The sequence below is a fragment of the Mobula hypostoma genome, chromosome 15, assembly GCF_963921235.1.
Source record: "Mobula hypostoma chromosome 15, sMobHyp1.1, whole genome shotgun sequence".
Taxonomy (NCBI): Eukaryota; Metazoa; Chordata; class Chondrichthyes; order Myliobatiformes; family Myliobatidae; genus Mobula; species Mobula hypostoma.
The window spans coordinates 41,410,345-41,436,908 of NC_086111.1; the positions used below are offsets into that span (position 1 = coordinate 41,410,345).

A 26,564-nucleotide genomic window follows, 5' to 3' on the forward strand; every position below is an offset into this window, starting at 1 on the left:
TAATGAATTTCGTGGCATATGTCAGCGATAATAAACCTGATTGTGATTCTGAAGGAAGGCATCCCACTTGGGATAAACTGAGTTCAAAGTCCACCTACCAGCTCACAAGGTCAAGATCTGTAGGAAGAGGTGCAGTCGACGTTTCCGGCCGAGACCCTTCGTCAGGACTAACTGAAGGAAGAGTGAGTAAGGGATTTGAAAGTTGGAGGGGGAGGGGGAAATCCAAAATGATAGGAGAAGACAGGAGCGGGAGGGATAGAGCCAAGAGCTGGACAGGTGATAGGCAAAAGGGGATACGAGAGGATCATGGGACAGGAGGTCCGGGAAGAAAGACAAGGTGGGGGGGGGGACCCAGAGGATGGGCAGGAGGTATATTCAGAGGGACAGGGGGAGAAAAAGGAGAGTGAGAGAAAGAATGTGTGCATAAAAATAAGTAACAGATGGGGTACGAGGGGGAGGTGGGGCCTTAGCAGAAGTTAGAGAAGTCGATGTTCATGCCATCAGGTTGGAGGCTACCCAGACGGAATATAAGGTGTTGTTCCTTCAACCTGAGTGTGGCTTCATCTTTACAGTAGAGGAGGCCGTGGATAGACATGTCAGAATGGGAATGGGATGTGGAATTAAAATGTGTGGCCACTGGGAGATCCTGCTTTCTCTGGCGGACAGAGCATAGATGTTCAGCAAAGCGGTCTCCCAGTCTGCGTCGGGTCTCGCCAATATATAAAAGGCCACATCGGGAGCACCGGACGCAGTATATCACCCCAGTCGACTCAGAGGTGAAGTGTTGCCTCACCTGGAAGGACTGTTTGGGGCCCTGAATGGTGGTAAGGGAGGAAGTGTAAGGGCATGTGTAGCACTTGTTCCGCTTACACAGATAAGTGCCAGGAGGGAGATCAGTGGGGAGGGATGGGGGGGACGAATGGACAAGGGAGTTGCGTAGGGAGCGATCCCTGCGGAATGCAGAGAGAGGCGGGGAGGGAAAGATGTGCTTAGTGGTGGGATCCCGTTGGAGGTGGCGGAAGTTACGGAAAATAATATGTTGGACTCGGAGGCTGGTGGGGTGGAAGGTGAGGACCAGGGGAACCCTATTCCTAGTGGGGTGGTGGGAGGATGGAGTGAGAGCAGATGTACGTGAAATGGGGGAGATGCGTTTAAGAGCATCTCCTCCATTTGACATACTGCTCTTAAACGCATCTCCCCCATTTCACGTACTGCCCATTCCCCCTCCTGTCCTCTCCTATCATTTTGGATCTCCCCCTCCCCCTCCAACTTTCAAATCCCTTACTCACTCTTCCTTCAGTTAGTCCTGACAAAGGGTCTCGGCCTGAAACAGCGACTGCACCTCTTCCTACAGATGCTGCCTGGCCTGCTGCGTTCACCAGCAACTTTGGTGTGTGTTGGTTGAATTTCCAACATCTGCAGAATTCCTGTTGTTTGCACAAGGTCAAGATGTCAGCTTTGGAGACTGGCGTAGGTATGCTTGGCAAAACGTAAATCGTGATAGTTATAATGGTGTAGAAAGTGGCCATTCAGCCCATCATGTCCTAGTCCAAAAAGATCACCAGAACTAGAGTCAAATATATATCCAGATGCTTCTTAAATCCTGCGACAGCTTCTGCCACCACTAGTCTTTCAGTAAGTGTATCCACACAAAACCCTCTGAGTGATTTTTTTCCACACTTCCTCACCAACTACTTTGCTCATGTTTAATACACCACTCAGTTTAAATCTCCGCCCAGTTTTCTCCATTCCAAAAAAAACAACTTCAAGTTATCCAATCTTTATCAAGATTACTATTTTTCAGTACTGTCAACATCTTGTAAATCCCATCAGTTTTACCCATTGTACAGTCTCTTCTTTTCTTTAATGTATGAATCAGAAATGTAAACATTGTTCAAGTTCTTGTCTAACTGGAGTTGCAAATGGTTCTAGTATAACCCAAATATTCCTATGCTTCTCTGTCTCTTCTAATAAGGGGAAACACCCTTATTGACATGTGCAGCTATCTTCATAGCTCCACCACAGGGACGTGAGCTTAGCCCTCTGCTCTCCTCGCTTTACAGCTATGACTGTGGCTAAGCACAGCTCCAGCACCATACTGAAGTTTGCTGATGACATCACTGTTGTAGGCCATATCAAAGGCAGTAATGAATCAGCATACTGGAGGTAGACTGAAAATTTGTCTGACTGGTGTCATAACAGCAACTGCTCATTGAATGTCAGCAAGACCAAGGAACTGATTGTAGAGTCAGAGGTGGAGAGAGTGAGCAACTTTAAATTCCTGGGTGTTAGTATTTCAGAAGACTTCTCCTGAACCCAGAAAATACGTGCAATTGTGAAGAAAGCACAGCCACGCCTCTACTTCCTTAGGAGTCTGTGGAGATTCAGCATGACATCAAAAACTTTGACAAACTTCTATAGATGAGTAGTGGAAAGTGTATTCACTGGCTGCATCATGGCCTGGTATGGAAACACCAATGCCTTGAATGGAAAATCCTACAAAAAGTAGGAGATTCGGCCCAGTACATCACAAATAAAGCCCTCCCCACCACTGACCATATTGTGGCGTGGATGAAATCACTGGAGAGGCAGAGTTATTGGTAGATACAAAGCAGCTTCTTTATTCGACACAACAAGGTACAGCAGGCATCATATGGACGGAGACGCTTTGGTAGAAAGGTCTGCTAGCCCAAGGTGGGTTCGATATTTATATGCTAAACACAAAGGGCAATTGCTATTTAAAAAGTTATAGACAATGCTTCCTTTTGAAGTAACATACAAAACACCACACCTTCTGACTTCATCCTTTCCTTCCAATGCCAACATGCCTGGGTTGGTATCCACAGCCTTTAGGAATGCAAGTTAAATCCACAACACATTTATTTGGCATTTTACGTGCTAACATAGAAGACAATTCATGTCTATGAAGTATAGATAATACTGTCTTCGAAACTACCTGTAAACTTCACACTTCCATCCGCAGCGTCTGGCTGGTATCCCGATATTCACAGCTTTTAGGAAATGCATTGTTGTGAACTCAATTCACAGTACTTTGTCAAATAGAAGGCTGGTGGCCAGAGTCATTTTGGTGTAAATGAATTATCTACCCAAAAACTCACTCTAACAGTTCCTCCTCTTGGCCCTCCTGGACAAAAAATTAAATTTGTACCAGGAAAGGCCAACCTAGGAGGATCTGCTCACTAATCACTACCTACCAAATGTTAAGCAGAGAGGCTGTCCCAAGTCTTTAGGAATGTGGCTCCTTTCCTGTGCCTGACCGGTTGTTGGTAAGGGTAGGTCAGTTATTGATACCAATGCCCCTGTGTCTACTAACATATTGCATTGCTGGCCCCCTAACAATGCTGTTGTGTACATCTGCGGGTCACTAGCACTGGCAGTGGGGGCCACCGCTAGCTCTTTTCCTGACTTAGGAGCCATCTTTACTAGTTCTGTGATCTGATCAGCAGTCATATTGGACAGACTGGGTGCTGATGGGGTGAGTGACTGGGTGTCCGCTGTCTCCTTCGCCTGGGTTTTCCTCCTCCCTTTTGGACACTGTCTCCAGCCATGTCTCGATAGGCCACAGCTGTAGCATATCAACTCCATCACTGTCTTATACCTGGTCTGGCAGTCCTTTGCTAGGTGCCCTGGCTGCTGGCAAGTAAAACAAACTCTCCGGGACGTCACAGCAGCTGCATCCACTATACCCACTTTACGATTTCTCTTGCCTTTTCTTTGGTCTATCTCACTGGCCCACAAACTATTGCAGAGTAGTCAGACCCCACCTTTATACCTAAATCTAAAACTTCCCGGTGGGCTGAGCTCAGGCCTTCTTCTAGCATTTTTAGGAAGACTGGGTTGTCCCTTCCTGGATTATCCAATCCTGAATACTCCTCATATGCTCGATATTTACATTCTGCATAATCCATGGCTGTCTTGTCAGCCCCCTGGGTCACTGCCATTATCGTTCCCCAGCTACTCTTGCCTCCCCCCAGCTGCTGCCTCACTTCCTCTTTAAAAGAGCGATATCTTTCTTCATTACTTGCGCTCCCGGTAGTTGCCCATGTACCATCTCGCACCCCGTGGGCCATTCTGTCCCACGTATTCCTCAGGCACTTCGCTTTCACTAACATGTGTCTATCTTTAGGGTGCATCTGGTGAATTTCAACCATTTCCTCGAGCTTGCGCCAGAATTCTGAATTCCCACAGGCAACTTTAAGTGAGGGCAACTCAGACAAGATGCTTTGTTTCTCCCCGGGGGTGAAGGGCTTATGAATAGTCCTAATCAATGTCAAAGGCTGGCTCGGATCATCAGGGTTCTCAACCTGACGTTGCCTGACCTCAATAGGTGCAATTCTGGTAGATCTCTCTGGGTAAAACCTCTTTCTGAGATATCCCCACACTAATTCCCACACTACGCAAAATATAAAAGACGGGTACCAGTTAAACAACACATAGTTAAAACTGTAGAGTATGTGTTCCACAATCTGCCACTTTTGAGTACCCGAACTCATGATGCCTGCTGTATTCCCTTGCATCACACTTGCAAATGCATACACTAAAATGCAGCTCCCCAAACGAGGACACATGCCCCTACTCTGGCGTCTGGACCGTACCATTGGTTACCACCTTTCGCAACTGGTGTCCAAGTCTCACCAAGTTAACCAAGTTAACATGCAAAGATTCCTGACATAAAGACACATGCACACGCACACACTACTTTTATATCTACCAGTTCAACTCTCTGCGTTTGTGATACCTCATGTTCCCGTGTACCACCAACCTAACAGATCCAGGTGTGAGTGTTATTTTAGAAAAATACTCACCAATTTAGACTGCTAGGAACGCTGGCCACACGACAGGTCAGGAAGTATCCCACTCCTGACACCAAATGTTGTAGCGTGGATGAAATGACCGGAGAGACAGAGTCACTGGTAGATCCAAAGCAGCTTCTTTATTTGACACAACAAGGTACAACAGGCATCATACAGACAAAGATGCTTTCGGTAGAAAGGTCTGCTAGCCCAATGTGGGCTTGATATTTGTATGCTAAACACAAAGGGCAATCGCTATTTAAGAAGTTATAGACAATGCATAGACAATGCTTCCTTTTGAAGCTACATACAAAACATCACACCTTCTGACTTCATCTTTTCCTCCTGATGCCAACATGTCTGGGCTGGTATCCACAGCCTTTAGGAATGCAAATTAAACCCACAATACATTTATTTGGCATTTTACGTGCTAACATAGAAAACAATTCATATCTATGAAGTATAGATAATACTGTCTTCGAAACTACCTGCAATCTTCACACTTCCATCCGCAGTGTCTGGCTAGTATCCCGATATTCACAGCTTTTAGGAAATGCATTGCTGTGAACTCAGTCCACGGTACTTTGTCAAATAGAAGGCTGGTGGCCAGAGTCATTTAGGTGTCTACCCAAAAACTCACTCTAACAACCACATGTACGTGAAACTCTGTTGTAGGAAAGCTGCATCCATCGTCAGAGATCCTCACCATCCGGGCCACGCTCTTTTCTCGCTGCTACCATCAGATAGAAGGTACAAGAGTCTCAGGATACATGCCACCAGGGACAAGAACAGTTACTACCCCTCAACCATCAGGCTCTTGAACAAAACAAGATAACTATACTCATTTGCCCATCAATTGTGATATTCTCACAAACAATAATCTCACTTTAATCCCATTTATGATAATCTTTATTGTTATTTCATGTTCTCGATATTTATTGCTATTTATTTGTATTTGCACTTGCACAGTTTGTTGACTTCCGCACTCTGGTTGAACCTTTATTGATCCTGTTACAGTTACTATTCTATAGATTTGCTGAGTATGCCCACAGGAAAGTGAATCTCAGGTTGTATGTGGTGACACATATGTACTCAGATAATAAAATTTGCTTTGAACTTTGAACTTCAGGGATCTTAGTTCTTATAAACCACTCAATGTCCTACCATGTATTGTATATTCCTATTCCTTGTTGTACTTCCCCCAAGTCAATTCCCTCACACTTTTCTTGACTAAATTCCATCCATTGCTTTCCTGCTCAATTTGCCAAACCTCTTGTATCTTCCTATATTAAAGCTTCCTGCCTCACTAGGAGTCACATGACCAATTTTACATCTTTCCAAACTTCTTTATCCAGTTCCCTATATTGAAGTTTCATTATAACAATATACGGTACAAAGGTCAAGGGAATTAGTACTGAGGCCTGTGGGCCCCAGTGGTAAAAGCATTCTAGTCCCCAGCTTCCATTTTCACTGTATCATACCCTCAATGCATCTTTGGCTCTATCTAGATTTGACAGTCCCAGCCTTTACTTCTGGAGGAATGTATTTACCCTGGACCCCTTGACTTCCCTTCATAAGCACCTCCCTTTGAACTCAGACTGATTCCCTGTTTGAGATTACTTTTGCAAATTCACAATCACCAGCAATTGAATTAGTATAAATTTGTAACTTGCAATTTTTAAATATTTTTCTGAGAGAATGGGACTCCACAATTGCAAAATTGATTTTTTTTTCTGCACCAGAAAGGCATTCAGCAGTAATTGTGGCACATAAGGTATGAAAAATTTCAATTACATCTGTCTGAGCAAGGCTTAGCTTTAGCATTGTTCTTCCCAGTGAAGAATAATCTAACTAACTGAAGCTCACTACAGATAAGCCACTTCTAAATGAATTTAGCTGCAAAGGTTGTAATATCACATCCAGAGAGGAAGCTATTACTGACAACTTTTGTATTTTCATAGGAGAGGTTTTCATAAGTTTCTGTTAGTTTTACAATGCAGCAATTTTAAACACTGCAAAGTCCAGGCGATGCTTTCCTGGGACCTCAAGTTAGCCATACACACGTTGGATTTTTTTTAAACCATTCTTTATTATATATCTGCTACTATGATTTAATACATTTCCCTAAAATGATAATTATAAGTTGTATTTTATACCTCAAAAGGTATCATGAGTTAGCTTTAACAGGCTTTGCATTCTAATATAGAAAAACATTATCGAGCCATAGCAAATCACAGCACAGAAAGAGGCCCTTCGACACATCTAGTCCTTGCCAAACCATTCAAACAACCCAGTCCCACGACCTGCACCAGGACTACAGCCCTCCATACTCCTGTCATCCATGTACCTACCCAAACTTCTTTTAAATGTTAAAAATCGAGCTCAAATGCAGCACATGTATTGGCAGCTCATTCCACACTCTCATGACTCTCTGAGTGAAAAAACTTTTCTCTCATTTTCCCCTTCAGCTTTTCACCTTTCACCCTTAACCCATGACCTCTAGTTTTATAGTCCCACCCAACCTCGGTGGAAAAAGCCTGTATGCATTTGCTCTATTATACCCCTCATAATTTTGTAGACCTCTATCAAATTTCCCCTCAACTTCTATGTTGCAAGAAAGAAAGTCGTAACCTTTTCAATCTTTCCTTGTAACTCAGGTTCTCCAGTCCCTGAAACATCCTTCTAAATTTTCTCTGTACTCTTTTCAGCCTTATTTACATTTTTCTTGTATATAAGTAACCAAAAACTGCACACAATACTCCAAATTAGGCCTCACCAATGTCTTACACAAAGTTCAACATAACATCCCATCTCCTGTAGTCAATACTTTTGATTTATGAAGGCAAATGTGCCAAAAGTTTTCTTTACAACCCTATCTCCCTGTGCTGCCACTTTCAATGAATTACGGACCTGTGTTCCCAGATTCCTTTGTTTCACCACACTCCATAGTGCCCTAGCGTTCACTTGTAAGACCTACCCTGGTTGGTCCTACCGAAGTGCAACACTTTGCACTTGACTGCATTAAATTCCATCTGCCATTTTCAGCCATTTTTCAGCTGGCCCAGATCCTGCTTCAAATTCTGATTGTCTTCTTCACTGTTCACTACATCTCCAATCTTGGGGTCATCTGCAAACTTGCTGATCCAGTTAAATGTATTATCATCCGGATCATTGATATACAGAAGACGACAAACAACAATGGGCCCAGCACTAATCCTTGTGGCACACGACTAGTCACAGGCCTCCAGTCAGAGAGGCAGTTATCTACTACCACTCTCTGGCTTCTCCCACAAAGCCAATGTTTAATCCAATTTACTACCTCATCTTGAATGTCAAGTGACTGAACCTTCTTGACCAACCTCCCATGTGGGACCTTGTCAAATGCCTTACTGAAGTCTATGTAATTCACTACCTTGCCTTCATCAACTTTCCTGGTAACTTCCTCGGAAAACTCTATAAGATTGGTTAAACATGACCTACCACACACAAAGCCATGCTGACTATCCCTAATCACTCCATGTTTATCTAAATACTCATACATACAGTTCCTTAGAACAGCGGTCCCCAACCACCGGGCCGCAGACCGGTACCGGGCTGCAAAGCATGCGCTACCGGGCCGCGAGGAAGCGATATGATTTGATGATAGGAGTCAGCTGCACCTTTCCTCATTCCCTGTCATGCGCACTGTGGAGCTTGAACGCACGCGAAGTCATTACCCACGTGTCATCCATTTCAACGCGGGAAGGAGATCAACTCCTCGAGCTTGCAAATGACGGCGGGCTGTAAAGTATGTTTGACATAACATCTCTGCCAGTATTCTGGATCAAAGTCAAGGCTAAATATCCTGAGATAGCACTGAAAATGTTGCTTCCATTTCCAACATATCTCTGCAATGAATGCAACGAAAACTAAATTGCGGAATAGACTGGACATAAGGAACCCCCTTCGAGTATCGCTGTCTCCCATCATCCCTCGATGGGACGGTCTCGTTGCAGGGAAACAAGACCAGGGCTCCCACTGATTCAGCGATATTGGTGTGTTGCGATGATTTTATATGTTCATACGGGGAAAATATGCGCTGCGTGTTTAATATCCAAACGTTACTTAAAATGTTATGATGCTATTGACTTATATAACCATATAACAATTACAGCATGGAAACAGGCCATCTCTCGCCTTCTAGACCGTGCTGAACGCTACTCTCACCTAGTCCCACCGACCTGCACTCAGCCCAAAACCCTCCATTTCTTTCCTGTCCATATAGCTATCCAATTTTTCTTTAAGTGATAATATCGAACCTGCCTCTACCACTCCTACTGGAAGTTCGTTCAACACTTACTTCAAGCTCCCCTGATAATTGACTTATCACTATATACATGCGAGGAAAATATGCGCTGTGTGTTTAATATTAAATTCGTTAGATAAACCCTTTTAGAAAGGAAATTGAGTGTATTAGACACTTAGCACCGATATTCCGGTCATGATTAACAACCCCCTCCCCCCCGAACAGAATTGCCAAAAATGATTTGTAGAAAAAAATTGTACATGCATGCGCGCTGGTGCCCGCGCAAGGCTTCATGGTCATTGTAGTCTTTCTCGGGGTAAACCCAGCATATTTGACTGCTACTCTTGTCCGTTGGCAACCCTACCACCACCAACCCCCCACCACCCCCGGTCGGCTGGTCCGCAAGAATCTTGTCAATATGAAACCGTCCGCAGTGCGAAAAAGGTTGGGGACCCCTGCCTTAGAATACTTTCCAATAACTTTCCCACTACTGATGTCAGGCTCACTGGCCCATAATTTTCTGGTTTGGTGTCAGAGCCTTTCTTAAACAACAGAACAACATTAACTATCCTCCAATCGTCCGGCACCTCACCTGTCAACAAGGATTAATTAAATATCTCTGCTGGGGCCCCCGCAGTTTTTGCACTTGCTTCCCACAGTGTTCGAGGGAACATCTCGTCAGGTCTTGGTGATTTATCCACCCTAATTTGTCTCAAGACAGTAAATATCTTTTCATCTGTAATCTGTATAGGGTCCATGACCACACTGCAACTTTGCCTCACGTCTATAAACTCTGAGTCCATCTCCCGAGTAAATACAGATGCAAAACAACCATTTAAGAGTTCCTGCATCTCTCATGGCTCCTGGCATAGATTACCATTTTGACCTTCCAGAGGACCAATTTTGTTCCTTGCAATCCTTTTGCTCTTTATATATTTGTAGAATCCCTTAGGATTTTCCTTCACCTTGTCTGCTATGGCAGCCTCATGCTTTCTTTTAACCCTCCCGATCTCTTTCTTTTTTAAAATACAGCATAAGTACCTAACTTTGTCCTACCTGCCTATACCTGCAATACACTTCCTTTTCTTTCTTAACCAGGGCCTCAATATCTCTCAAAAACTAAGGTTCCTACACCACTTATCCTTACTTTTTATTCTGATGGGCACATACAAGTTTGTACTCTCAAAATTTCACTCTTGATGGCATCCCACTTACCAAGTACACCTTTGCCAGAAACAAAGCCTGTCCCAATCTACACTTGTCAGATCATTTTTGATACCATCAAAATTGGTCTTTCTCCAATTTAGAATTTCAACCCATGGACCAGACCTAACTTTTTTCGTATTTCCTTTGAAACTGATGACATTATGATCACTAGATGCAAAGTGTTTCCCCACACAAACTTCTGTCACCTGTCCTGTCTCATTCCCAAACAGGAGATCAAAAAATGCATGCTCTTTCATTAGGACTTCTATGTACTGGTGAAGGAAACCTGAACACATTTGACTAACTTCATCCCATCCACTCCTTTTACTGTATGGGAGCCAAGTCGATATGTGGGAAGTTAAAATCACCTTCTATAACAACTTTATGTTACTTGCAACAGTCTGCAATCTCTCTATGGGTTTTTTCCTCTAAATCCCTAGGTATAGTCCCTTTAGCGTTCTCTTACCTTTCTTATTCCTCAGTTCCACCCATTAAAACCTCACTAGATGAGTTCTCCAAGCAGTCCTGACTGAGCACTGTTGTGACATTTTCCCCGACTGGTAACGCCACCCCTCCCCCTTTAATCCCTCCCAATCTGTTGCATCTAAAACAACGGAACCCCGGAATACTGAACGGCCAGTCCTGCCTCTCCTGCAACTCAGTCCCACAAAATCATAATTCCATGTTCAGCTGTGCTTTATTGTTTTAGATTGCATGCTGATTATTTGGTCTATGGGACAAATCTTGAAAATACGTTACAATGGAATAAACAGTGATGAAATAAGTAGACAACATTATATATGAATGGAACATGTGGTGCAAAGAACACAGTGCCAAATTGGCTTTGATTTCCTCCTGTAATTGTGTTCAATTGTAGAGGTGGAACCATTGACCTCTTAATTAGCACAGTTTGGACAATTCTGGATATCATCTGTCAAAGATATCTGTGAAGACCTTTAAAAGAGTTTGGAGAAAATATTCTAGACCGCTAGCAGGAATGAGGAGAGACTGGAAAAAGTAAGACTGTTTGACACATTTAGGGTGATATTTGAAACTACCTTTACCAGAAGGTCTGCAGCAATTCAAAGTGGTGGTGCCTATAAATAACAACAAACTACATGTGCTGGTAAGTGGATTTATAACCAGAGGTTATGTATTTAAAGCCACTGGCAGAAGATTTAGTGGAGGGATGAGGAGATTTTTTTTACAGCAGCGGGTTGTAAGTATATTGAAGGCTATAGCTGAGAACATAGTGGCAGCTCTTTCCACAAATCATTTTAAAAGTGAGTAGAGCAAACATTTGGAGATGAAAGACTTGTAAAGTTCTGGACCGAAGTAGGAATAAGCATGATGGCTTCTTCAAAGACCGAGGGAAGCTCCATCCTCTGCTGCAAATTCCTTTGATATCTAGGATTAGCCTTATCTTAACATCAAACACAGGCTCAAGTCCATCAATTGATAAATCAGTACTCTAACATGTTGAACACCATTTGGAAGGATCACAGAGGGAATTAAATAGACTGTGTGAAATTTGGGTGAGGTTCATAATGTCCATTACTAAGAGTGGCTTTGCCAAACCACTACTCTTTGAAAAGGCTGTTTTCTGATTGATATAGATTGTAACAGGTGGGAAAGTCTGGATCTCATTCTCACCAAAATATCATTGATAAATACAACTGTGTATAACACCACAGAGTTTGGTGGTGCCACGGTGTTAAATAGAAAAGACTGGAGGACAGTGTAAACTCAATTGCTACTGGGTCAAAATCCTATAACTCCCCACAAAGCAACATTGTTTTCAACTGCAGCAGTTCAAGAAGGCTTCACCTTCTCAAGAACAATTAGGGGTGGATAATTTGTACTCTCTTGTCAGCAACATCTCATCCAGTGAATGAATAAATCAAAAAAGCTACATGCACTGCTAACATTTTAATGGCTTAATTAGACCATTAACATTGCTTAATAAAAATAAAGTGCATGGAAACAAATCATTATTTTTGTTGAGGTTGCACATTAGGATTTTAATTGAGACAGCTCTGGCTAAAGGCTGAAGTTATACAGAATAAAAATATTTTGCCAGGTTAGTAATCAAAGGTTTCGGTCAAAATTAAATGGAAGTTGAAAATGCTTAATAAGGCAGTCCATGCCAATGATAAGAACAGCCACTAAATCACATAGACATACAAATTAGCAGCAGGTATGGCCACTCAGTCTATTCAACCTTTCTCCCCCTCCCCCTCCCACTTTCAAATCTCTTACTATCTCTTCTTTCAGTTAGTCCTGACAAAGGGTCTTGGCCTGAAACGTCCACTGTACCTCTTCCTAGAGATGCTGCCTGGCCTGCTGCGTTCACCAGCAACTTTTATGTGTGTTCTTGAAATCCCAGCATCTGCAGATTTCCTCGTGTCTGCATTGATAAGGTCATGGCTGATCTGCATGTAACCTCATCTCCACATTCTTATTTATGTATGTTAACTTCTCACACCCTTGTTTATCAAGAATCTACCAAACATTACCTTACAAATTTTCAAAGTTTACTTACACCTCCCTTTGAAAAAAGTTACACAGCTCATGATCCCTGAGGAAAATAATTGTTTAAATTTGTTAACAACTAATTTCAAACAGTATCCCATAGTTCATAGACTCTCCCACAAGAGAACACATCCTTTTCACATCCACCCACAATTTCTCAGGAACTTCTGTTCAATCAAGTCCCTGCTTACTCTTCTAAATTCTTACGGATGCAAGCCTAGCCAATTAAGATCTGAATAAGTGTAAATTTTCCTTGTCAGACTATTCACCCATTCTAAATATAAATGTTCTCTGAATTGCTTCCAACATACTAACATCTTGCCTTGAATAATGAATCCAGTACTGTATGCATAATTCCATATGAGCCTTCACCCATACATTACTTAAATGAAACATCAAGTTCAAATGAAGATTCTTCACAGAACTGAAACATTTATGGATGCACAGCGTCTGAAATGGAGAGCACAACAGAGGAATGTAGCTTTTGAAACTTCAGGGAAGTATGGCGCAGAGAAATGTTGCCATTTCCAACACAATGGGTGGAATGGACAATTTTGCAGAAGGGAAGTTGCAGGAGGACTGATTTTCATGAAGCCATTGGGCTTCAATAAACACAACCAAAGTGCTGGAGGAACTCTGCAGGCCAGGCAGCATCTATGGAAAGAGTACAGTCAACGTTTCGGGCCAAGACCCTTCAATAAGACCAGAGACACAGGAGCAGAATTAGGCCATTCACCCCATTGAATCTGCTCCTCTATTCACCATGGCTTCCCCAATGTCTGATGAACATTTGAGTCCAGATAAAACAGTGTGAAATGGGAACCATGGAGGAACATATGTGGCAGTGTCTTTGCCCATTAATTTTAACCACTTTTCTGCTGGCCGGTTTGGTTTTAAATCCTCTCCAGGTGTCATTGAAACAGCACGCAACCTGAAGTTAGAGAAGTTAACGGGGCAAATATTTTGCTAAAGAGCGTTGATGCTGGATTTGCATAAAATCAGGCAATTCCCAAGCAAAGATTGTAATACTGTCTTATACTTCAGTTATAACTGGTGGTGTGAGTTCTTTCTTGCCCATGTGGTCTCCATATGGCTTGGGAATCCCATTCAGAATTTTACAGAGAGGATTTTCCATGAATTTCTTCCGATGCCTTAACATCCTACCCTAAAAAAACCTAATATTTTACACAGTACTCTATAAGAGGTCTCACATTAACAGTGAGCCCATTGAAATCAATGGGAATAAATACTGCAAAGCCTTATGTTGTTGTAATATTCTATATTCCATTAGATACATGGAAAAATAGAGGGCTATATAGGAAGGAAAGGTTAGATAGATTTCAGAGTAGATTAAAAGCTTGGCACATCATCATTGGCCAAAGGATCTGTACTGTATTGTAATATATTATGTTCTATGTTAATTGGCAGCTGGAATAAAAAATATTTAATATAGTTAGATTTTTAATTGGTTGAAGAATGTGTATTTTTACCCAACTACTTTGAAATAAATTGAATATAAACTTTATTTTAAAATCTTTGCAGGCCCCAAGTGTGGATGTGACCGAGATATATCCACTTAAGCAGAAGGTTTAACAGCAGACAGTTCGGGTTGCAGAGCCTCAGCTCTGTTGACAGTCATGTTACAGCCACTGGCCACGTGGGAGAGGGCCTAAGCCATTGTATGCTGTGCTGATGTACTCGGGACCTGACTCCCAATGCTGGAAGCCAGCGTAGACCTGGGTACAAGTGACGTACAAACACATAATATTGAAAAACTGAAAGTGCACACAACAGTGAACTTCAGGGTAATCTTGTAGACTGAAGAGGGATGTGGTCACGTGGCCATCTATTCTACGGTTTGTCTCTCCAGAGGGAAGGTTGCACCATGAGATGCCAATATAGTGTTGTATATCGAATGACGTGCTTAAGGTGGGGTTTCACCTGGAAGAAGTGTTTGGAATCCTGCACATTGGTGTGAAAGACGAGCAACTAACTGCTGATTCTCCTGCGCTTGCATGGTTATTTTCTGGAGAAGACAAGGCAGAGACGGGAACTGACAGTTGCATGGAAAGCTGTGTGGTGACAATTCTGTAGAAGGAGTAAATATTTTGCTACCACTTCATACACGCTTGGCTGGTGGGGCAAACTGCGCTTTGAAATGACCTCCATCTCTGGAATGTGCTGCCTAGTATGGCAGTAGAGGCAAATATACTGGTGTCTTTTAAGAGGCACTTAGATTGGCACAAGGATTTAAGGAATATGGAGGGATATTGACATTGTGTATGTAGGAGGGATTAGTGTTTGGATGTTTTGATTTGCCTTTGATTTGGCACAACATCGTGGGCTGAATGGCCTGTTTCCATGCTGTACTGTTCTATGTTCTAAGTATGCACATACTGTATGGACACAGCTCTTCTTTGTCCTCTGTAACACATAGAAGCAGGAGCTGACTTATAAATCTACTAATCAATTTGATCAAGGCTGGTCATTCACATTTTGGTGTACACGTTGTCCAAATTTTTGCTCATTTTTCATGTCTTCCAATGCTGATGGGAATGCATCTGGCATTTTAATTGTCTGTCTGTTCCATAAATGCTGATTGACCTGCTGATTTTCTCCAACATCGTCTGTTTTTTTCATATTCAGGTTTTCCCAGAGCCTTCTGTAACTATATATTGTAATAATTTCTTGCTTGATATTTTCCCTTATTTAATCTGCTTTCTAAAGCTTAGAATTGAATCTTGCTATAATACTAATTACAATGACTTCAAAGGCGATGCCAATGCTTACCAGTACTCCAATGGAAAAACCTGCAGAATCATTTATATCTGTTCTTTAGCACACACAATCAGACAGGGGCAGCTTTATTGTTATTCTGCTGACTAATTTGCCATCTGTAATTTTCCCTAGTAGGTCATAACCACTCAATTTATACAATTCTCCGCAGTATTAGTATCAAGAAAGAGGCTGAATAATTTGTAATGGCTTCTGACATCAAAATGAATAGATTGACCCCCTGTGAAGTACACTTGCATTTTGTCAATCAGACAGTTATTTATTTCTTGAGATACTGGTTGAAAGTGACAGATAAGCTGAGAAATTGCACAAATGCAGACCGAAAGCTTGAAACTGATAGAACATTAGCCCGGAAATTGAATCACAAAATCTCTGCTTCTTCTGTGCTACGCCGTCTAATTTTGACATTACCTGTAGTAGATTTTGCTGGATATTTTAAGATGAAATTCGACTTGGCACAAAATTAGATTCTGCGCTTCCATGCACAATTCATATTTTTGTTTTCCTGTCATTAGGAATTTATTAATTGATGATATTTGCCTCAAACACTGCGCTCCAACCCTACTCTTTCATGAAACCAATCAGCCAGCCAGTTCATATCTTCCTAATGGGTTCCAGAACAAATGAAAACACAGACTGGCTTTCAAGATGCTGCGATGGGTGATGTGTAGCAGCAGAGCAGGTTATTAACTTTGTACATCCCGGTAATAAATTGAAGTGTAGTTAACAGCGAATCACTTCGTCAAACATCCACGGTGTGTTAGAGTTTCTTTTATAACCTCCTATTCTTCTGTGATACACTGCCATATGATCATTGGAGGCAGAAATATTGGCTAATTACCTTGCAATTTTTAGACTTGTGCTGCCTGGCTTCGAAGTTGCTGAAGTCAGCAAAACAGATGGCACTGTTGGCGATCAGTAGGGACAGGATTGGCCCTTAAGAGTGGAGTTAGCATATAAGGTACTGAAGTAATAGATGAGAAAAACGGGCTTAGAGAGGAGTTCTGTATTTATTATTCACCCTTCCAGGCTCCATGGTTGACTTAAGCCATGGATAAGGCACTGCAGCCATCTGTCTACCCTGTCAACCACCAGTTGTAGAAGTGTCCGCAGTTTCCAACTTTAGCCTCATTAGTCACCTAGGAACCTACAAAGCTAAACTAGTAGCACGTGACCTATTTTCCCAAGGATTACATAAGCAGAATGCCTGTGTATCCAAATGTTTGTAGGATTTGGAAATGACAGTCAGAGCACTTCCTCTCTTTCCTCATTTGACAGCCAGGATTCATTTCTCTAAGGCTGTCATTTGCTCTATGTAATGACAAGGCAGTAGAAGACAAAAGCAAGGAACATGACTTAGTTTCAACAAATTAACAGTCTCAACAATTATGAAAGGTTTGCTCTTGACTAACCATGGATAAAATTAAATCGGCATATGTGTACAATATACTTATAATTCTGTGGACTTATGTCTCTCTGCCTATAGTTCAGAGGTATGTATCTGGGCTCTTCCTTTGCCTCTGTGACCTGTGCACCTTATCCCACTACACCTTCATTCCCCGTCCAGTTTACTTTCTCTCTTCCTACAAAGGAATCTCAGAGTGTGCTAAGGTGAGGTATCAACTTAATGGATGTAGTGTTCAAGAGAGGGTGACTACAGGGCATTAAAAATGAATAGGTAATGGGAGGACAGGCATAGGAACTGAGGACTAGCTTCTCATTGGTGGATGTGAAGAATGACAGAATGGGAGAAAATATAAGACAAAGGAGTTGGTCTAAAACCAGGGGCTTCCTTGAATTAGAATATGTATTCACTTTTCCTGACCAAAATATAGCACCTAACATTGTATTCAAGACGTGAGGACAATACCCCTGCATTTAGAAGACCATACGATTATAAGACACAGGAGCAGAATTAGGCCATTTGCCCATCGAGTCTGCTCTGCCATTCAATCATGGTAGATACCTTTTGCCCCTCCACAGCCCCACTCACCAGCCTTCTCCTAGTAATCTTTGATGCCGTGTCCAATCAAGAACCTATCAAGCTCTGCCTAAATATACCCAACAATCTGGCCTCCACAGCTGTCTGTGGTAATAACTTCTACAAATGCACCACCCTCTGACCATCTGGCTAAAGAAATTTCTCCGTATCTCTGTTTTAAATGGATGCCCCTCTATTCTGAGACTGCGCCCTCTTGTCTTAGACTCTGCCACCATGGGAAACATCCTTTCCACATCAACTCTGTCTAGGCCCTTTAACATTCGAAAGGTTTCAATGAGATTCCCCCTCATCCTTCTAAATTCCAGCAAGTACAGACCCAGATCTATCAGATGTTCCTCATGTGATAACCCTTTCATTCCCAGAGTCATCCTTGTGATCCTCCTCTGAACCCTCTCCAAGATCAGCATATCTTTTCTTGGATGAGGAGCCCAAAGCTGTTCACAGTACTCAAAGATGAGGCCTCACCAACACCTTATAAAGCCTCAGCATCACATCCCTGCTCTTGTATTCTAGATCTCTTGAAATGAATGCTAACATTGCATTTGCGTTCCTCACCACTGACTCTACCTGTAAGTTAACCTTTAGGGTGTTCAGCACAAGGACTCCCAAGTCCCTTTGCATCTCAGCTATTTGGATTTTCTCCCTATTTATAAAATAGTCTGCACATTTATTTCTTCTACCAAAGTGCATGACCATGCAGTTTCCAACATGTATTTCATTTGCCACTTTCTTGCCCATTCTCCTAATCTGTCTAAGTCCTTCTGCAGCCTTCCTGTTTCCTCAACACTACCTGTCCCTCCACCAATCTTCATATCATCTGCAAACTTGGCAACAAAGCCATCTATTCCATCATCTAAATCATTGATATACAGCATAAAAAGAAGCGGTCCCAACACCGACCCCTGCAGAACACCACTAGTTACAGGCAGCCAACCAGAAAAGGATGCTTTTATTCCCACTTGCTGCCTCCTACCAATCAGCCAATGCTCTAACCATGCCAGTAACTTCCTTGTAATGCCATGGGCTCTAAACTTGGCAAGCGGCCTTCTGAAAGTCCAAATATATAACATCCACTATATCCCCCTTATGTATCCTACTTGTGATCTCCTCAAAGAATTCCAACAGGTTTGTCAGACAAGATTTTCCCTTAAGGAAACCATGCTGACTTTGTCCTGAATTGTCCTGTGTCACCAAATACTCCATAACCTCATCCTTAATAATTGACTCCAACATCTTCCCAATCACTGAGGTCAAGCTAACTTTGGTCTATAATTTCCTTTTTGCTCCCTTTTTGAAAGAGTGGAGTGACATTTGCAATTTTCCTGTCCTCTGGAACCACGCTTGAGTCCAATGATTTTTTGAAGGATCATTACTAATGCTTCCACAATCTCTGCTGCTACCTCTTTCAGAACCCGAGGGTTTAGTTCACCTGGTCCAAGTGACTTATGTACCCTTAGGTCTTTCAGCTTTTTGAGCACCTCCTCCCATGTAATAGTAACTACACCGATTTCTCTTCCTTCTCACCTTTCAACATCTGGCACTCTGCTTGTGTCTTCCACAATGAAGGCTGATGCAAAATACTCATTTAGTTCATCTGCCATTTCCTTGACCCCATTATTATGTCCCTGGCCTCATTTTCTAGCGGTCTTGTATCCACTCTCATCTCTCAGCTCACATCAATCAATCCTTCCTAGTAACAGAAATAGCTTTCCTTCTTACTTGCTGGGGGTAAAATATTGACCCTCCTATACCTGGTTGCTTCCCAATTCATTCAATAGCAATTTTTTCACTGCTTCTTTAAACAAGCCGCTATCTCTTTAAATATGTCACACAGATTTGCTTCATTTCTGCTGCCCTGATTGGAAAGGAAAACCTGAAAGTTAAATTAATTGCTGGAACTAAACAAAGATTGAAGACTTCAGACCAATAATTTGATTTCAGGGTTTCCTCTTGTATATCCATAACCACCCATTAAAAAAAAACATTTACCCTACTCCTGCACAGAAGATTAATATTGGGGATTCTTTGCCTCCTTTTTGATTCTGTCCTCTATTCTCTCCAACTTCTGTTTCATTACTTTTCTATTGTTTTACTCATTCACTCTCTCCTCCTGGTTGTATTTTATTACCTTTTCTAGGGAGGGTGACATCCTTTAGGAGGGAATGAATAACTGTTAACTGTGGTCTGGAATAAGTGTGGGACTTGTCCAATAAATATGGACTTCACTTTCTCAGATTGCCAATTCTCTGGCTGCAGTCTTCACTCTCTTCCACTGCTTCTCTCTCTGATTCATCTTGCATTCTCTCTGTCTCCCTCCTTAGTTATTATCTCTTTGCAAGACTAAAGTTGGGGAAAATGATAAAGCAGAAGACCTGGCATTTTCTTTCTTCAACATCACATCCACTATCTTTTCAAATAAGCTCACAGTTAATCCTCAGTGAAGTTTATGAAATGCGTTCCATGTTTTATAAACTTATTTAAAGAAAATCTGCTGGTTGAAAAATGCAAATCATTTGCCATGTGAGGAGAGTTGAACTGGACCAGGACTGCATTCTCTTGAGGTGAGAAGGAGAGGTGACCTCGATGACAAGTTTAAAGTTGCTATGGGGCTTTTTGGGTTGGATATTGAAGTTATGTTTGCTTTTCTGCACTGTCTAGAACTAAGTAATAGTCTCAAAATAAAGGCTCAGCCATTTAGGGGTTCTCAGCCTGGCATCCACAGACACCTTGCTTAATGGTATTGGTCCATGATGTAAAAAAAATGTTGGGAACCCCAATGGAGAGGGTGACGAATCTTTGTCATTCACTATCCAGGAGACTTCTTAAAGCCTAATTGCTTATTTTATTAAAGTCAGAGTTCAATCAATTTTCTTATATATTTTGTACTTCTATCAGCAGGAATTATAAAACGTGCAGTAGAAGATCAAAGTGACCTTATAATGGGGGAGCAGTTATTGGGGGGGGGTGTGATTGGTTTACTTCTGCTTCTATTTCTAAAGTTCTTAAGAAATAAAATAATTTCTCCTGTGCCTGATGTTTCTACTTCCTGTGATTTCCTTCCACCTCTTGATCATTTGTTTTTTCACGTAGCAAGTAGTAGCCAGTACAGCATAACTACATTTAGGGCTGGTTAAGGCGGAAAGTGTGAGCATTTTATGTTTTCAATACATACTTCATTTTCATTGGCTTATCCATCACTTTCTCTTTTCTTCTCCCCAGTAACTAGTAACAAATCAGAATTGTGTCTTTCTCAAGCATGAAGCCACATCTTTAACAATTATTTGAAAAGGTTGATTAACTATTGAGAAAAACTGAAGAGAAAAGCATTACATAAACATAACAGAAAAAAGCTATCAATGCAGTAGAAAAATGAGGCACATTGCATATTACATTCTCCCAGTTCTAGCTATAGTGATCTGTTGTTCAAATCCAGGCTTCTCAGGAGCAGCGGGTGCCTACAGGTTAAAATCAAATTAATGGATTTGGAAGATGTACTGGACATAAATCAGTGAGTTAATATTATCATGCTATTGGTGATGTTTGTATTCTTTAGTCATTAAGTCATTAGTCATTTAGTCATTTGTTTATTAAGTATGTATTTTGGTCACTAGAATATCAGTTACTGAGAAAGTAGTTTGGAAAGAAGTCAGAAAGCAATGTAAGCAATTTATGCAAGCCTATAGATCTAATTATGTAATCATAGAGCTATTACACTCTTGTAACAAAATGCCAGCTATTGTGTATCAAGCTTAGGGATGAAGTCAAGGTCAAAAAATATATCGTAGCTCGCCCTCTAGGTGGCAATTTTTACATCAAATACGCATATCAAGAACTTGATATTAAAAACAAAAGCACCAAATATCTGTACCATGATATAGGTCTGTTGGTATTTATTAGAATACACGTGTTCAATTTTGGAAAAAAAACATTTAATATTTATATAGTTTCTTGAAATAAATGAAAAGAACTTGACTCTGCGATGAATGTCATAGAAAGTTCAGACTACTGCAAGGAGTATTGTTTCAACAAATGTGCTTTTTGATGTTTTACAATACAAATGTCACACAGGACATCATCTTTCTAGTAAGCAAAATAGCTCCGGTAAATGCATTGGGTGAATGAAGCACCATCAGATGTTCCCAGTTCAATCATTTCAATCAGCTTTAAGTTACTTTGATGTAGGTTGACTCTCTCTGATGTGATTCAGTGAACAGTGCATCACTTATTGCACAGTCAAGCTTCCTGCAAGCTTCAAGTTTAAGGTAATTACTTTTTTGATCTGCTAATAAAAATGAGCAACCACCATAAGAGTAAACAGTTTAATTTACTGTAGACCATACTAATAATACAAAGTAATCACGTATGTACAGCTCTCTTGAATACAAAGAGAGAAACCCATGTATTACAATGACCACGCAAAGTAACTGGTACTGTCACTGCACATCAGTATCTTATGGTTATAACCTTGCTGCTTTACATCTGGAAAGGCTGGAACAAGTTCTTTTTAACATTCCATGTGAAGGTTATGTGTGAATTTTGTGCAGTTTTTCATATCATTGTCCTCTGGTCAGACAGAGTATATTGAGCAAAGCCAGCGTGCTATTAATGCTTGATGGAACCATATGGGAGTTATAGAAATGGCTGTAATTGATTGCAGAATTGGACCGCATGTTCTCTGGAAATAAATCAGGCTCTTTCCTATTTCAGGCTGTTTATCTGTAATATCTCTTCTGAAATAGAATTTAATATATTCAGTCGGCAATGTATACCCGCTGACGATAGGAGCTGTCTTAACTCCATGCTTCTTTGGGCGGACAGTGCCAGATCAAAGGGAAAGCGTCAACGAAGGATGTAAAAGTTGCATCATGTTGAAGAATTCCAGTGTAAAAGGTCAACACCCAAGATCGTTGCGTATTTGATGTTGTTGTAACTCACTGAATAAAGATAGAGTTTTACATTGTCTATGCACCATCATCAGTAAGAATGAAGAGCAGTCATTGTGCAAGTACCGAGTTCAGGTCAGGTGGCCCAGGAATGCTTCTGGTAGTACTTCACTTTTACATAGTAAGTTCTGATGTGACTTCAGTGATTCAACTTACTGTCCTTCATAATGGCTGTCTTCCATCGAGGATCTTTCAGCATAGTGTGGAGTCCAGATTTTAGGTTCTTGGATGGATCTAAATAAATCAATAGAAAAGAAAATTCATAAGCTTTCCAGTGAGGGTAAACAATTATCTGCTTTATTTTAATAATAGGTTAATTTATTTGCTGGTTTAAATTAATGACTTGTATTAACACCATACAAACAGGGCTGCTGAAATGGAGAACAGTGAGTCAGACAGTCTTTATAAAACTACTAGATTTTCCCTTGTACTTAAATCAAAAGAAAGGAAAAAATGGACATTTATACAGCAAGTATTCAAGATGGTTACCCTGTGGTGAGAAGTTGAAAATTATCCACAGCAGCTAATGAGCCATTTTATTTATAATGTTCTGAGAAAATTAAAATTAAATTATTGTATTGTTAAACAGCCGCTACTGTTGCTAGAGACTTCATAAACAATCACAAGATCTCAGGCTAGCAATTGCATGAGCTGACATTGGTAATAATGATATAAAAATCTTCACATAAAATTCTTCTATTTTAAGAAAAGTTGACCCACAATTGACAATAAAATCACAGATAAAAGAGCTTCATGCACATAAGCCCACAAAACATGGGAGCAGAATTAGGGTCTTCAGCCCATCAAGTCTGCTCCACCATTCCATCATGGCTGATTTATTTTCCCACTCAACCCCATTCTCCTACCTTCTCCCCATAAGTCTTGAGATCCTTACTAGAATTTTTCAAACTCTGTTTTAAATATACCCAATGACCTGGCCTCCTCATCCTTCTGTGGCAATTAATTCCACCCTCTGGTTATTGAAATTCTTCCTCATCTCTGTTCTAAAGGGACATCCTTCTATTCTGAGGCTGTGCCTTCTGGGCCTCGACTCTCCCACTATTGGAATGTTTTAAAAACCAGCACATTATTCAGCGTGCTTCAGTTGTCCTCCATAATGCTCAGGGAGCAGAAAAGAAATTTTTTTGGTGGGGATAGGGTGCAAGGTAAATAATATTTCTATCATTTATCTGATAGTTACAATAATGGAACATAAAATCCTCTGAAGAATTTCACAGCCTTCTTGCTTGTAGTAAGTTTCAAACTATTGAATCTCAGTCCCTTGATGTTCAATATGTAAATGATGGTTACTAACTATACAGTACAGTCAAAGAACAGCAATAAATGTACACCAGAGATCTATGAACTGAATATATTTATTGTATTTCGTTATTCTTTTCACCTTGCTGTGATACCTCCAAAGTCTGTTTGGTAGTTCTGATAATGACTCAGTACACTAAAAATGGTTGTAAATAATGAACTTAATGCTGGCTATCTCCTTCAAAATTGCATCTCATTCAGTGCTTTAAAATTAATGAAGAAAGATATTAGGGTCAAATTTTTAAAAATTACACAGTTATCTTTTGACTTAGCTGACTTGGAGTTCAATAATCAAGAGCAGATGTACCTCTAAACTATTTCCATAACACCAGCTTAGTTGCATTACATCTAAAGGCTTCAATTTTCAATAACAGTCACACTTATAATGAGTCAGAATGACTTATAACTAGTCAAAGATTCACTTGTGCTTCATTCTGGGAAGAATTATGTAGTGCCCTGATGCCCACCATTCACTTTAAGTTTCTTAAATTCTTAGCATAAGAGAAGGTTGGAATCAAAAGAAGGAAAATGCTCTGGTTCATGGTGCAAATAGTTTGGCCATATTTTCATCAAACAGTTAACAGTTTACTTACATGCAATCACACCTATTATTTTTATACTGCACTCTTAATGCAGTTTGTGACATTGATTAGGGCTGGACTCTTTTGGTGGTGGAGATAACTAATAAAGGATTAATGGGATTCCCAAAAGCAAAAATGAAATGAGATTTACCAATATTTCCTGTGCCCTGCTTTAATAGACCATTATTTTACCCTTTGTGCTGCTCATAATTACAATTTTTTCGTTTCCACTTACTACTTTGAGGCTCAAACTGGATAGCCCCTCAAAAAAAAGGACTGGAATTTTGATATGCAATTAACAAGTGCTAATTTGACCTACAACACATTTGTGCAGCCTGCTTAGTCTACTGATTTTAGCATCCAGCCCATCATTAACTGCATCGTTGATCGCCTGAGTGCTTCAGCAGGGACAGTCGAATTTGCGAGTGGCTAGCCTCACTTCGAGCTACTCTGCATTTCGAAATAGGAAATGTGATGTGCGCTCTATGGATCTATTCCTTTTAGAGCAAAGACTCCCTTAGTACTATGTATAATCTGTTGTCTGCACACGTGCATCGATGTGTTGTCTACACATGCACATTGTTTTCTCTCTTTCTCTCTCACTAAAATGTGAATACATCATTTAAAGCCATCTCCCATGCATGTGCTTTTATTTAATTGATAAGCATTTGTGCACAGACACATGAAATTGCCGACTAAGTGTGGAAAACTGATGCTAACAAAGTGACATGTGAGTGCACTGCAAAGTACACAGTGAAAGACACAACTAGTAAAGTTAAAGTGAAAGTAACGTGGCAATGGCTTCAGTCGGGGAAGTTGACGAACTTGATGGCGCTAATGAAGGCTGGGAATCGTATACCAAGAGTGTTGAACTGTATTGTAAGGCGAGTGATGCAGTTGAGCCCCCACACAATTCTTAGCTTAATGAGTGCAAGAACATACAGTCTCTTACATCACTTAGTAACCTCTGAAAAGCCGGCAAGCAAGACGTTCAATGAAATTGTTACAATCTTACAAAATCACTTGAGCCCTAAACTGTTGGTAATAGCTGATAAGTTTAGATTTTACAAGTGGTACCAGTTTCAAAGGATAAAAGCATTTCTGAATACATTGCAGAACTGCGCAAACTTTCCCAGTACTGTGAATTTAGAGATGGACTTTTCTGATGCATTAAGGGACAGGCTTGTATGTGGCATGCATAGTCAAAGCACTCAAAAGAGTCTACTGGCAGAAAGAGACCTAACCTTAGAATGGGCATTGACCATTGCAATATCATTAAAGGCTGCAAACGAACTACAGAAAAGGAGGTTAGTATGCGAAACACACAAAATGTTGCAAAAAGCCAAAAATGTTATCGATGTGGCAAATCCCCCCATGATGCAAATGACTGCTGGTTTAAAGTAAAAGTTTGCAGAAAGTGTCACGGACAAGGTTACATAGACAGTGTGCAAGGCAAACAAAAAGCACAATTGAGTGATAAGTTTCAAACACAAAACTAAGCAAATGCATAATGTGACCAAACATGAAACAGAATCAGACAACACAGAGTCTGACAAAGGTGAGCTGTCGTGCCTTGAGCTGTATAGCATTACTGAAGCAGATCACAAAATCATATGGATCACATAAGATGTCTACTATAAAACTGAAAGTAGAGCTGGATATAGCATCAATTTTGTCAATAATACCAGAGGATGATTACAACAGATTGTTTTCTAAGCTACCATTAGGGAAGACCTCAGTGATACTAAAGACCTACACGGATGAAAAAGTGTCTCTCAAAATCAAACTGAAGGTGAATGTGATGTACAGAGGCCAAACACAGCAGTTAGAGCTTTATGTTTTGAAAAGTGGAGAGCCAGCACTTTTTGGATATGAATGGTTGAGAAAAATCTAACTAGACTTGACACTCAATCAAAGCTCTCAGAGTAGCTACTTAATGCTAATGAGAAGGTGTCTGAGAAGCAAACTGGTAAATGAAAAGGCGTGAAGGCTGGAATTAAATTGAATGAGACAACAACACCAATATTCCATAAATCCTGTGCCTTATACTCTACGGCTTAGAGTGGAATCTGAACTGCAGTGCTT

General features: G+C 40.8%; 1 protein-coding gene across 2 annotated transcripts in view; it reads right to left on the bottom strand.

The window, feature by feature from the left end:
• Positions 1-21,675: 21,675 nt before the first annotated feature.
• LOC134357087 (chemokine-like protein TAFA-1) overlaps positions 21,676-26,564 on the bottom strand; it is a 633,714-nt gene continuing 628,825 nt past the window's right edge. For both annotated transcript variants that reach the window (XM_063068395.1, XM_063068394.1), the window contains one exon: positions 21,676-22,812. In XM_063068395.1, coding sequence (XP_062924465.1) covers positions 22,795-22,812 — 18 coding nt within the window. In that variant the 3' untranslated portion in view covers positions 21,676-22,794. The remainder of the gene's footprint in view (positions 22,813-26,564) is intronic.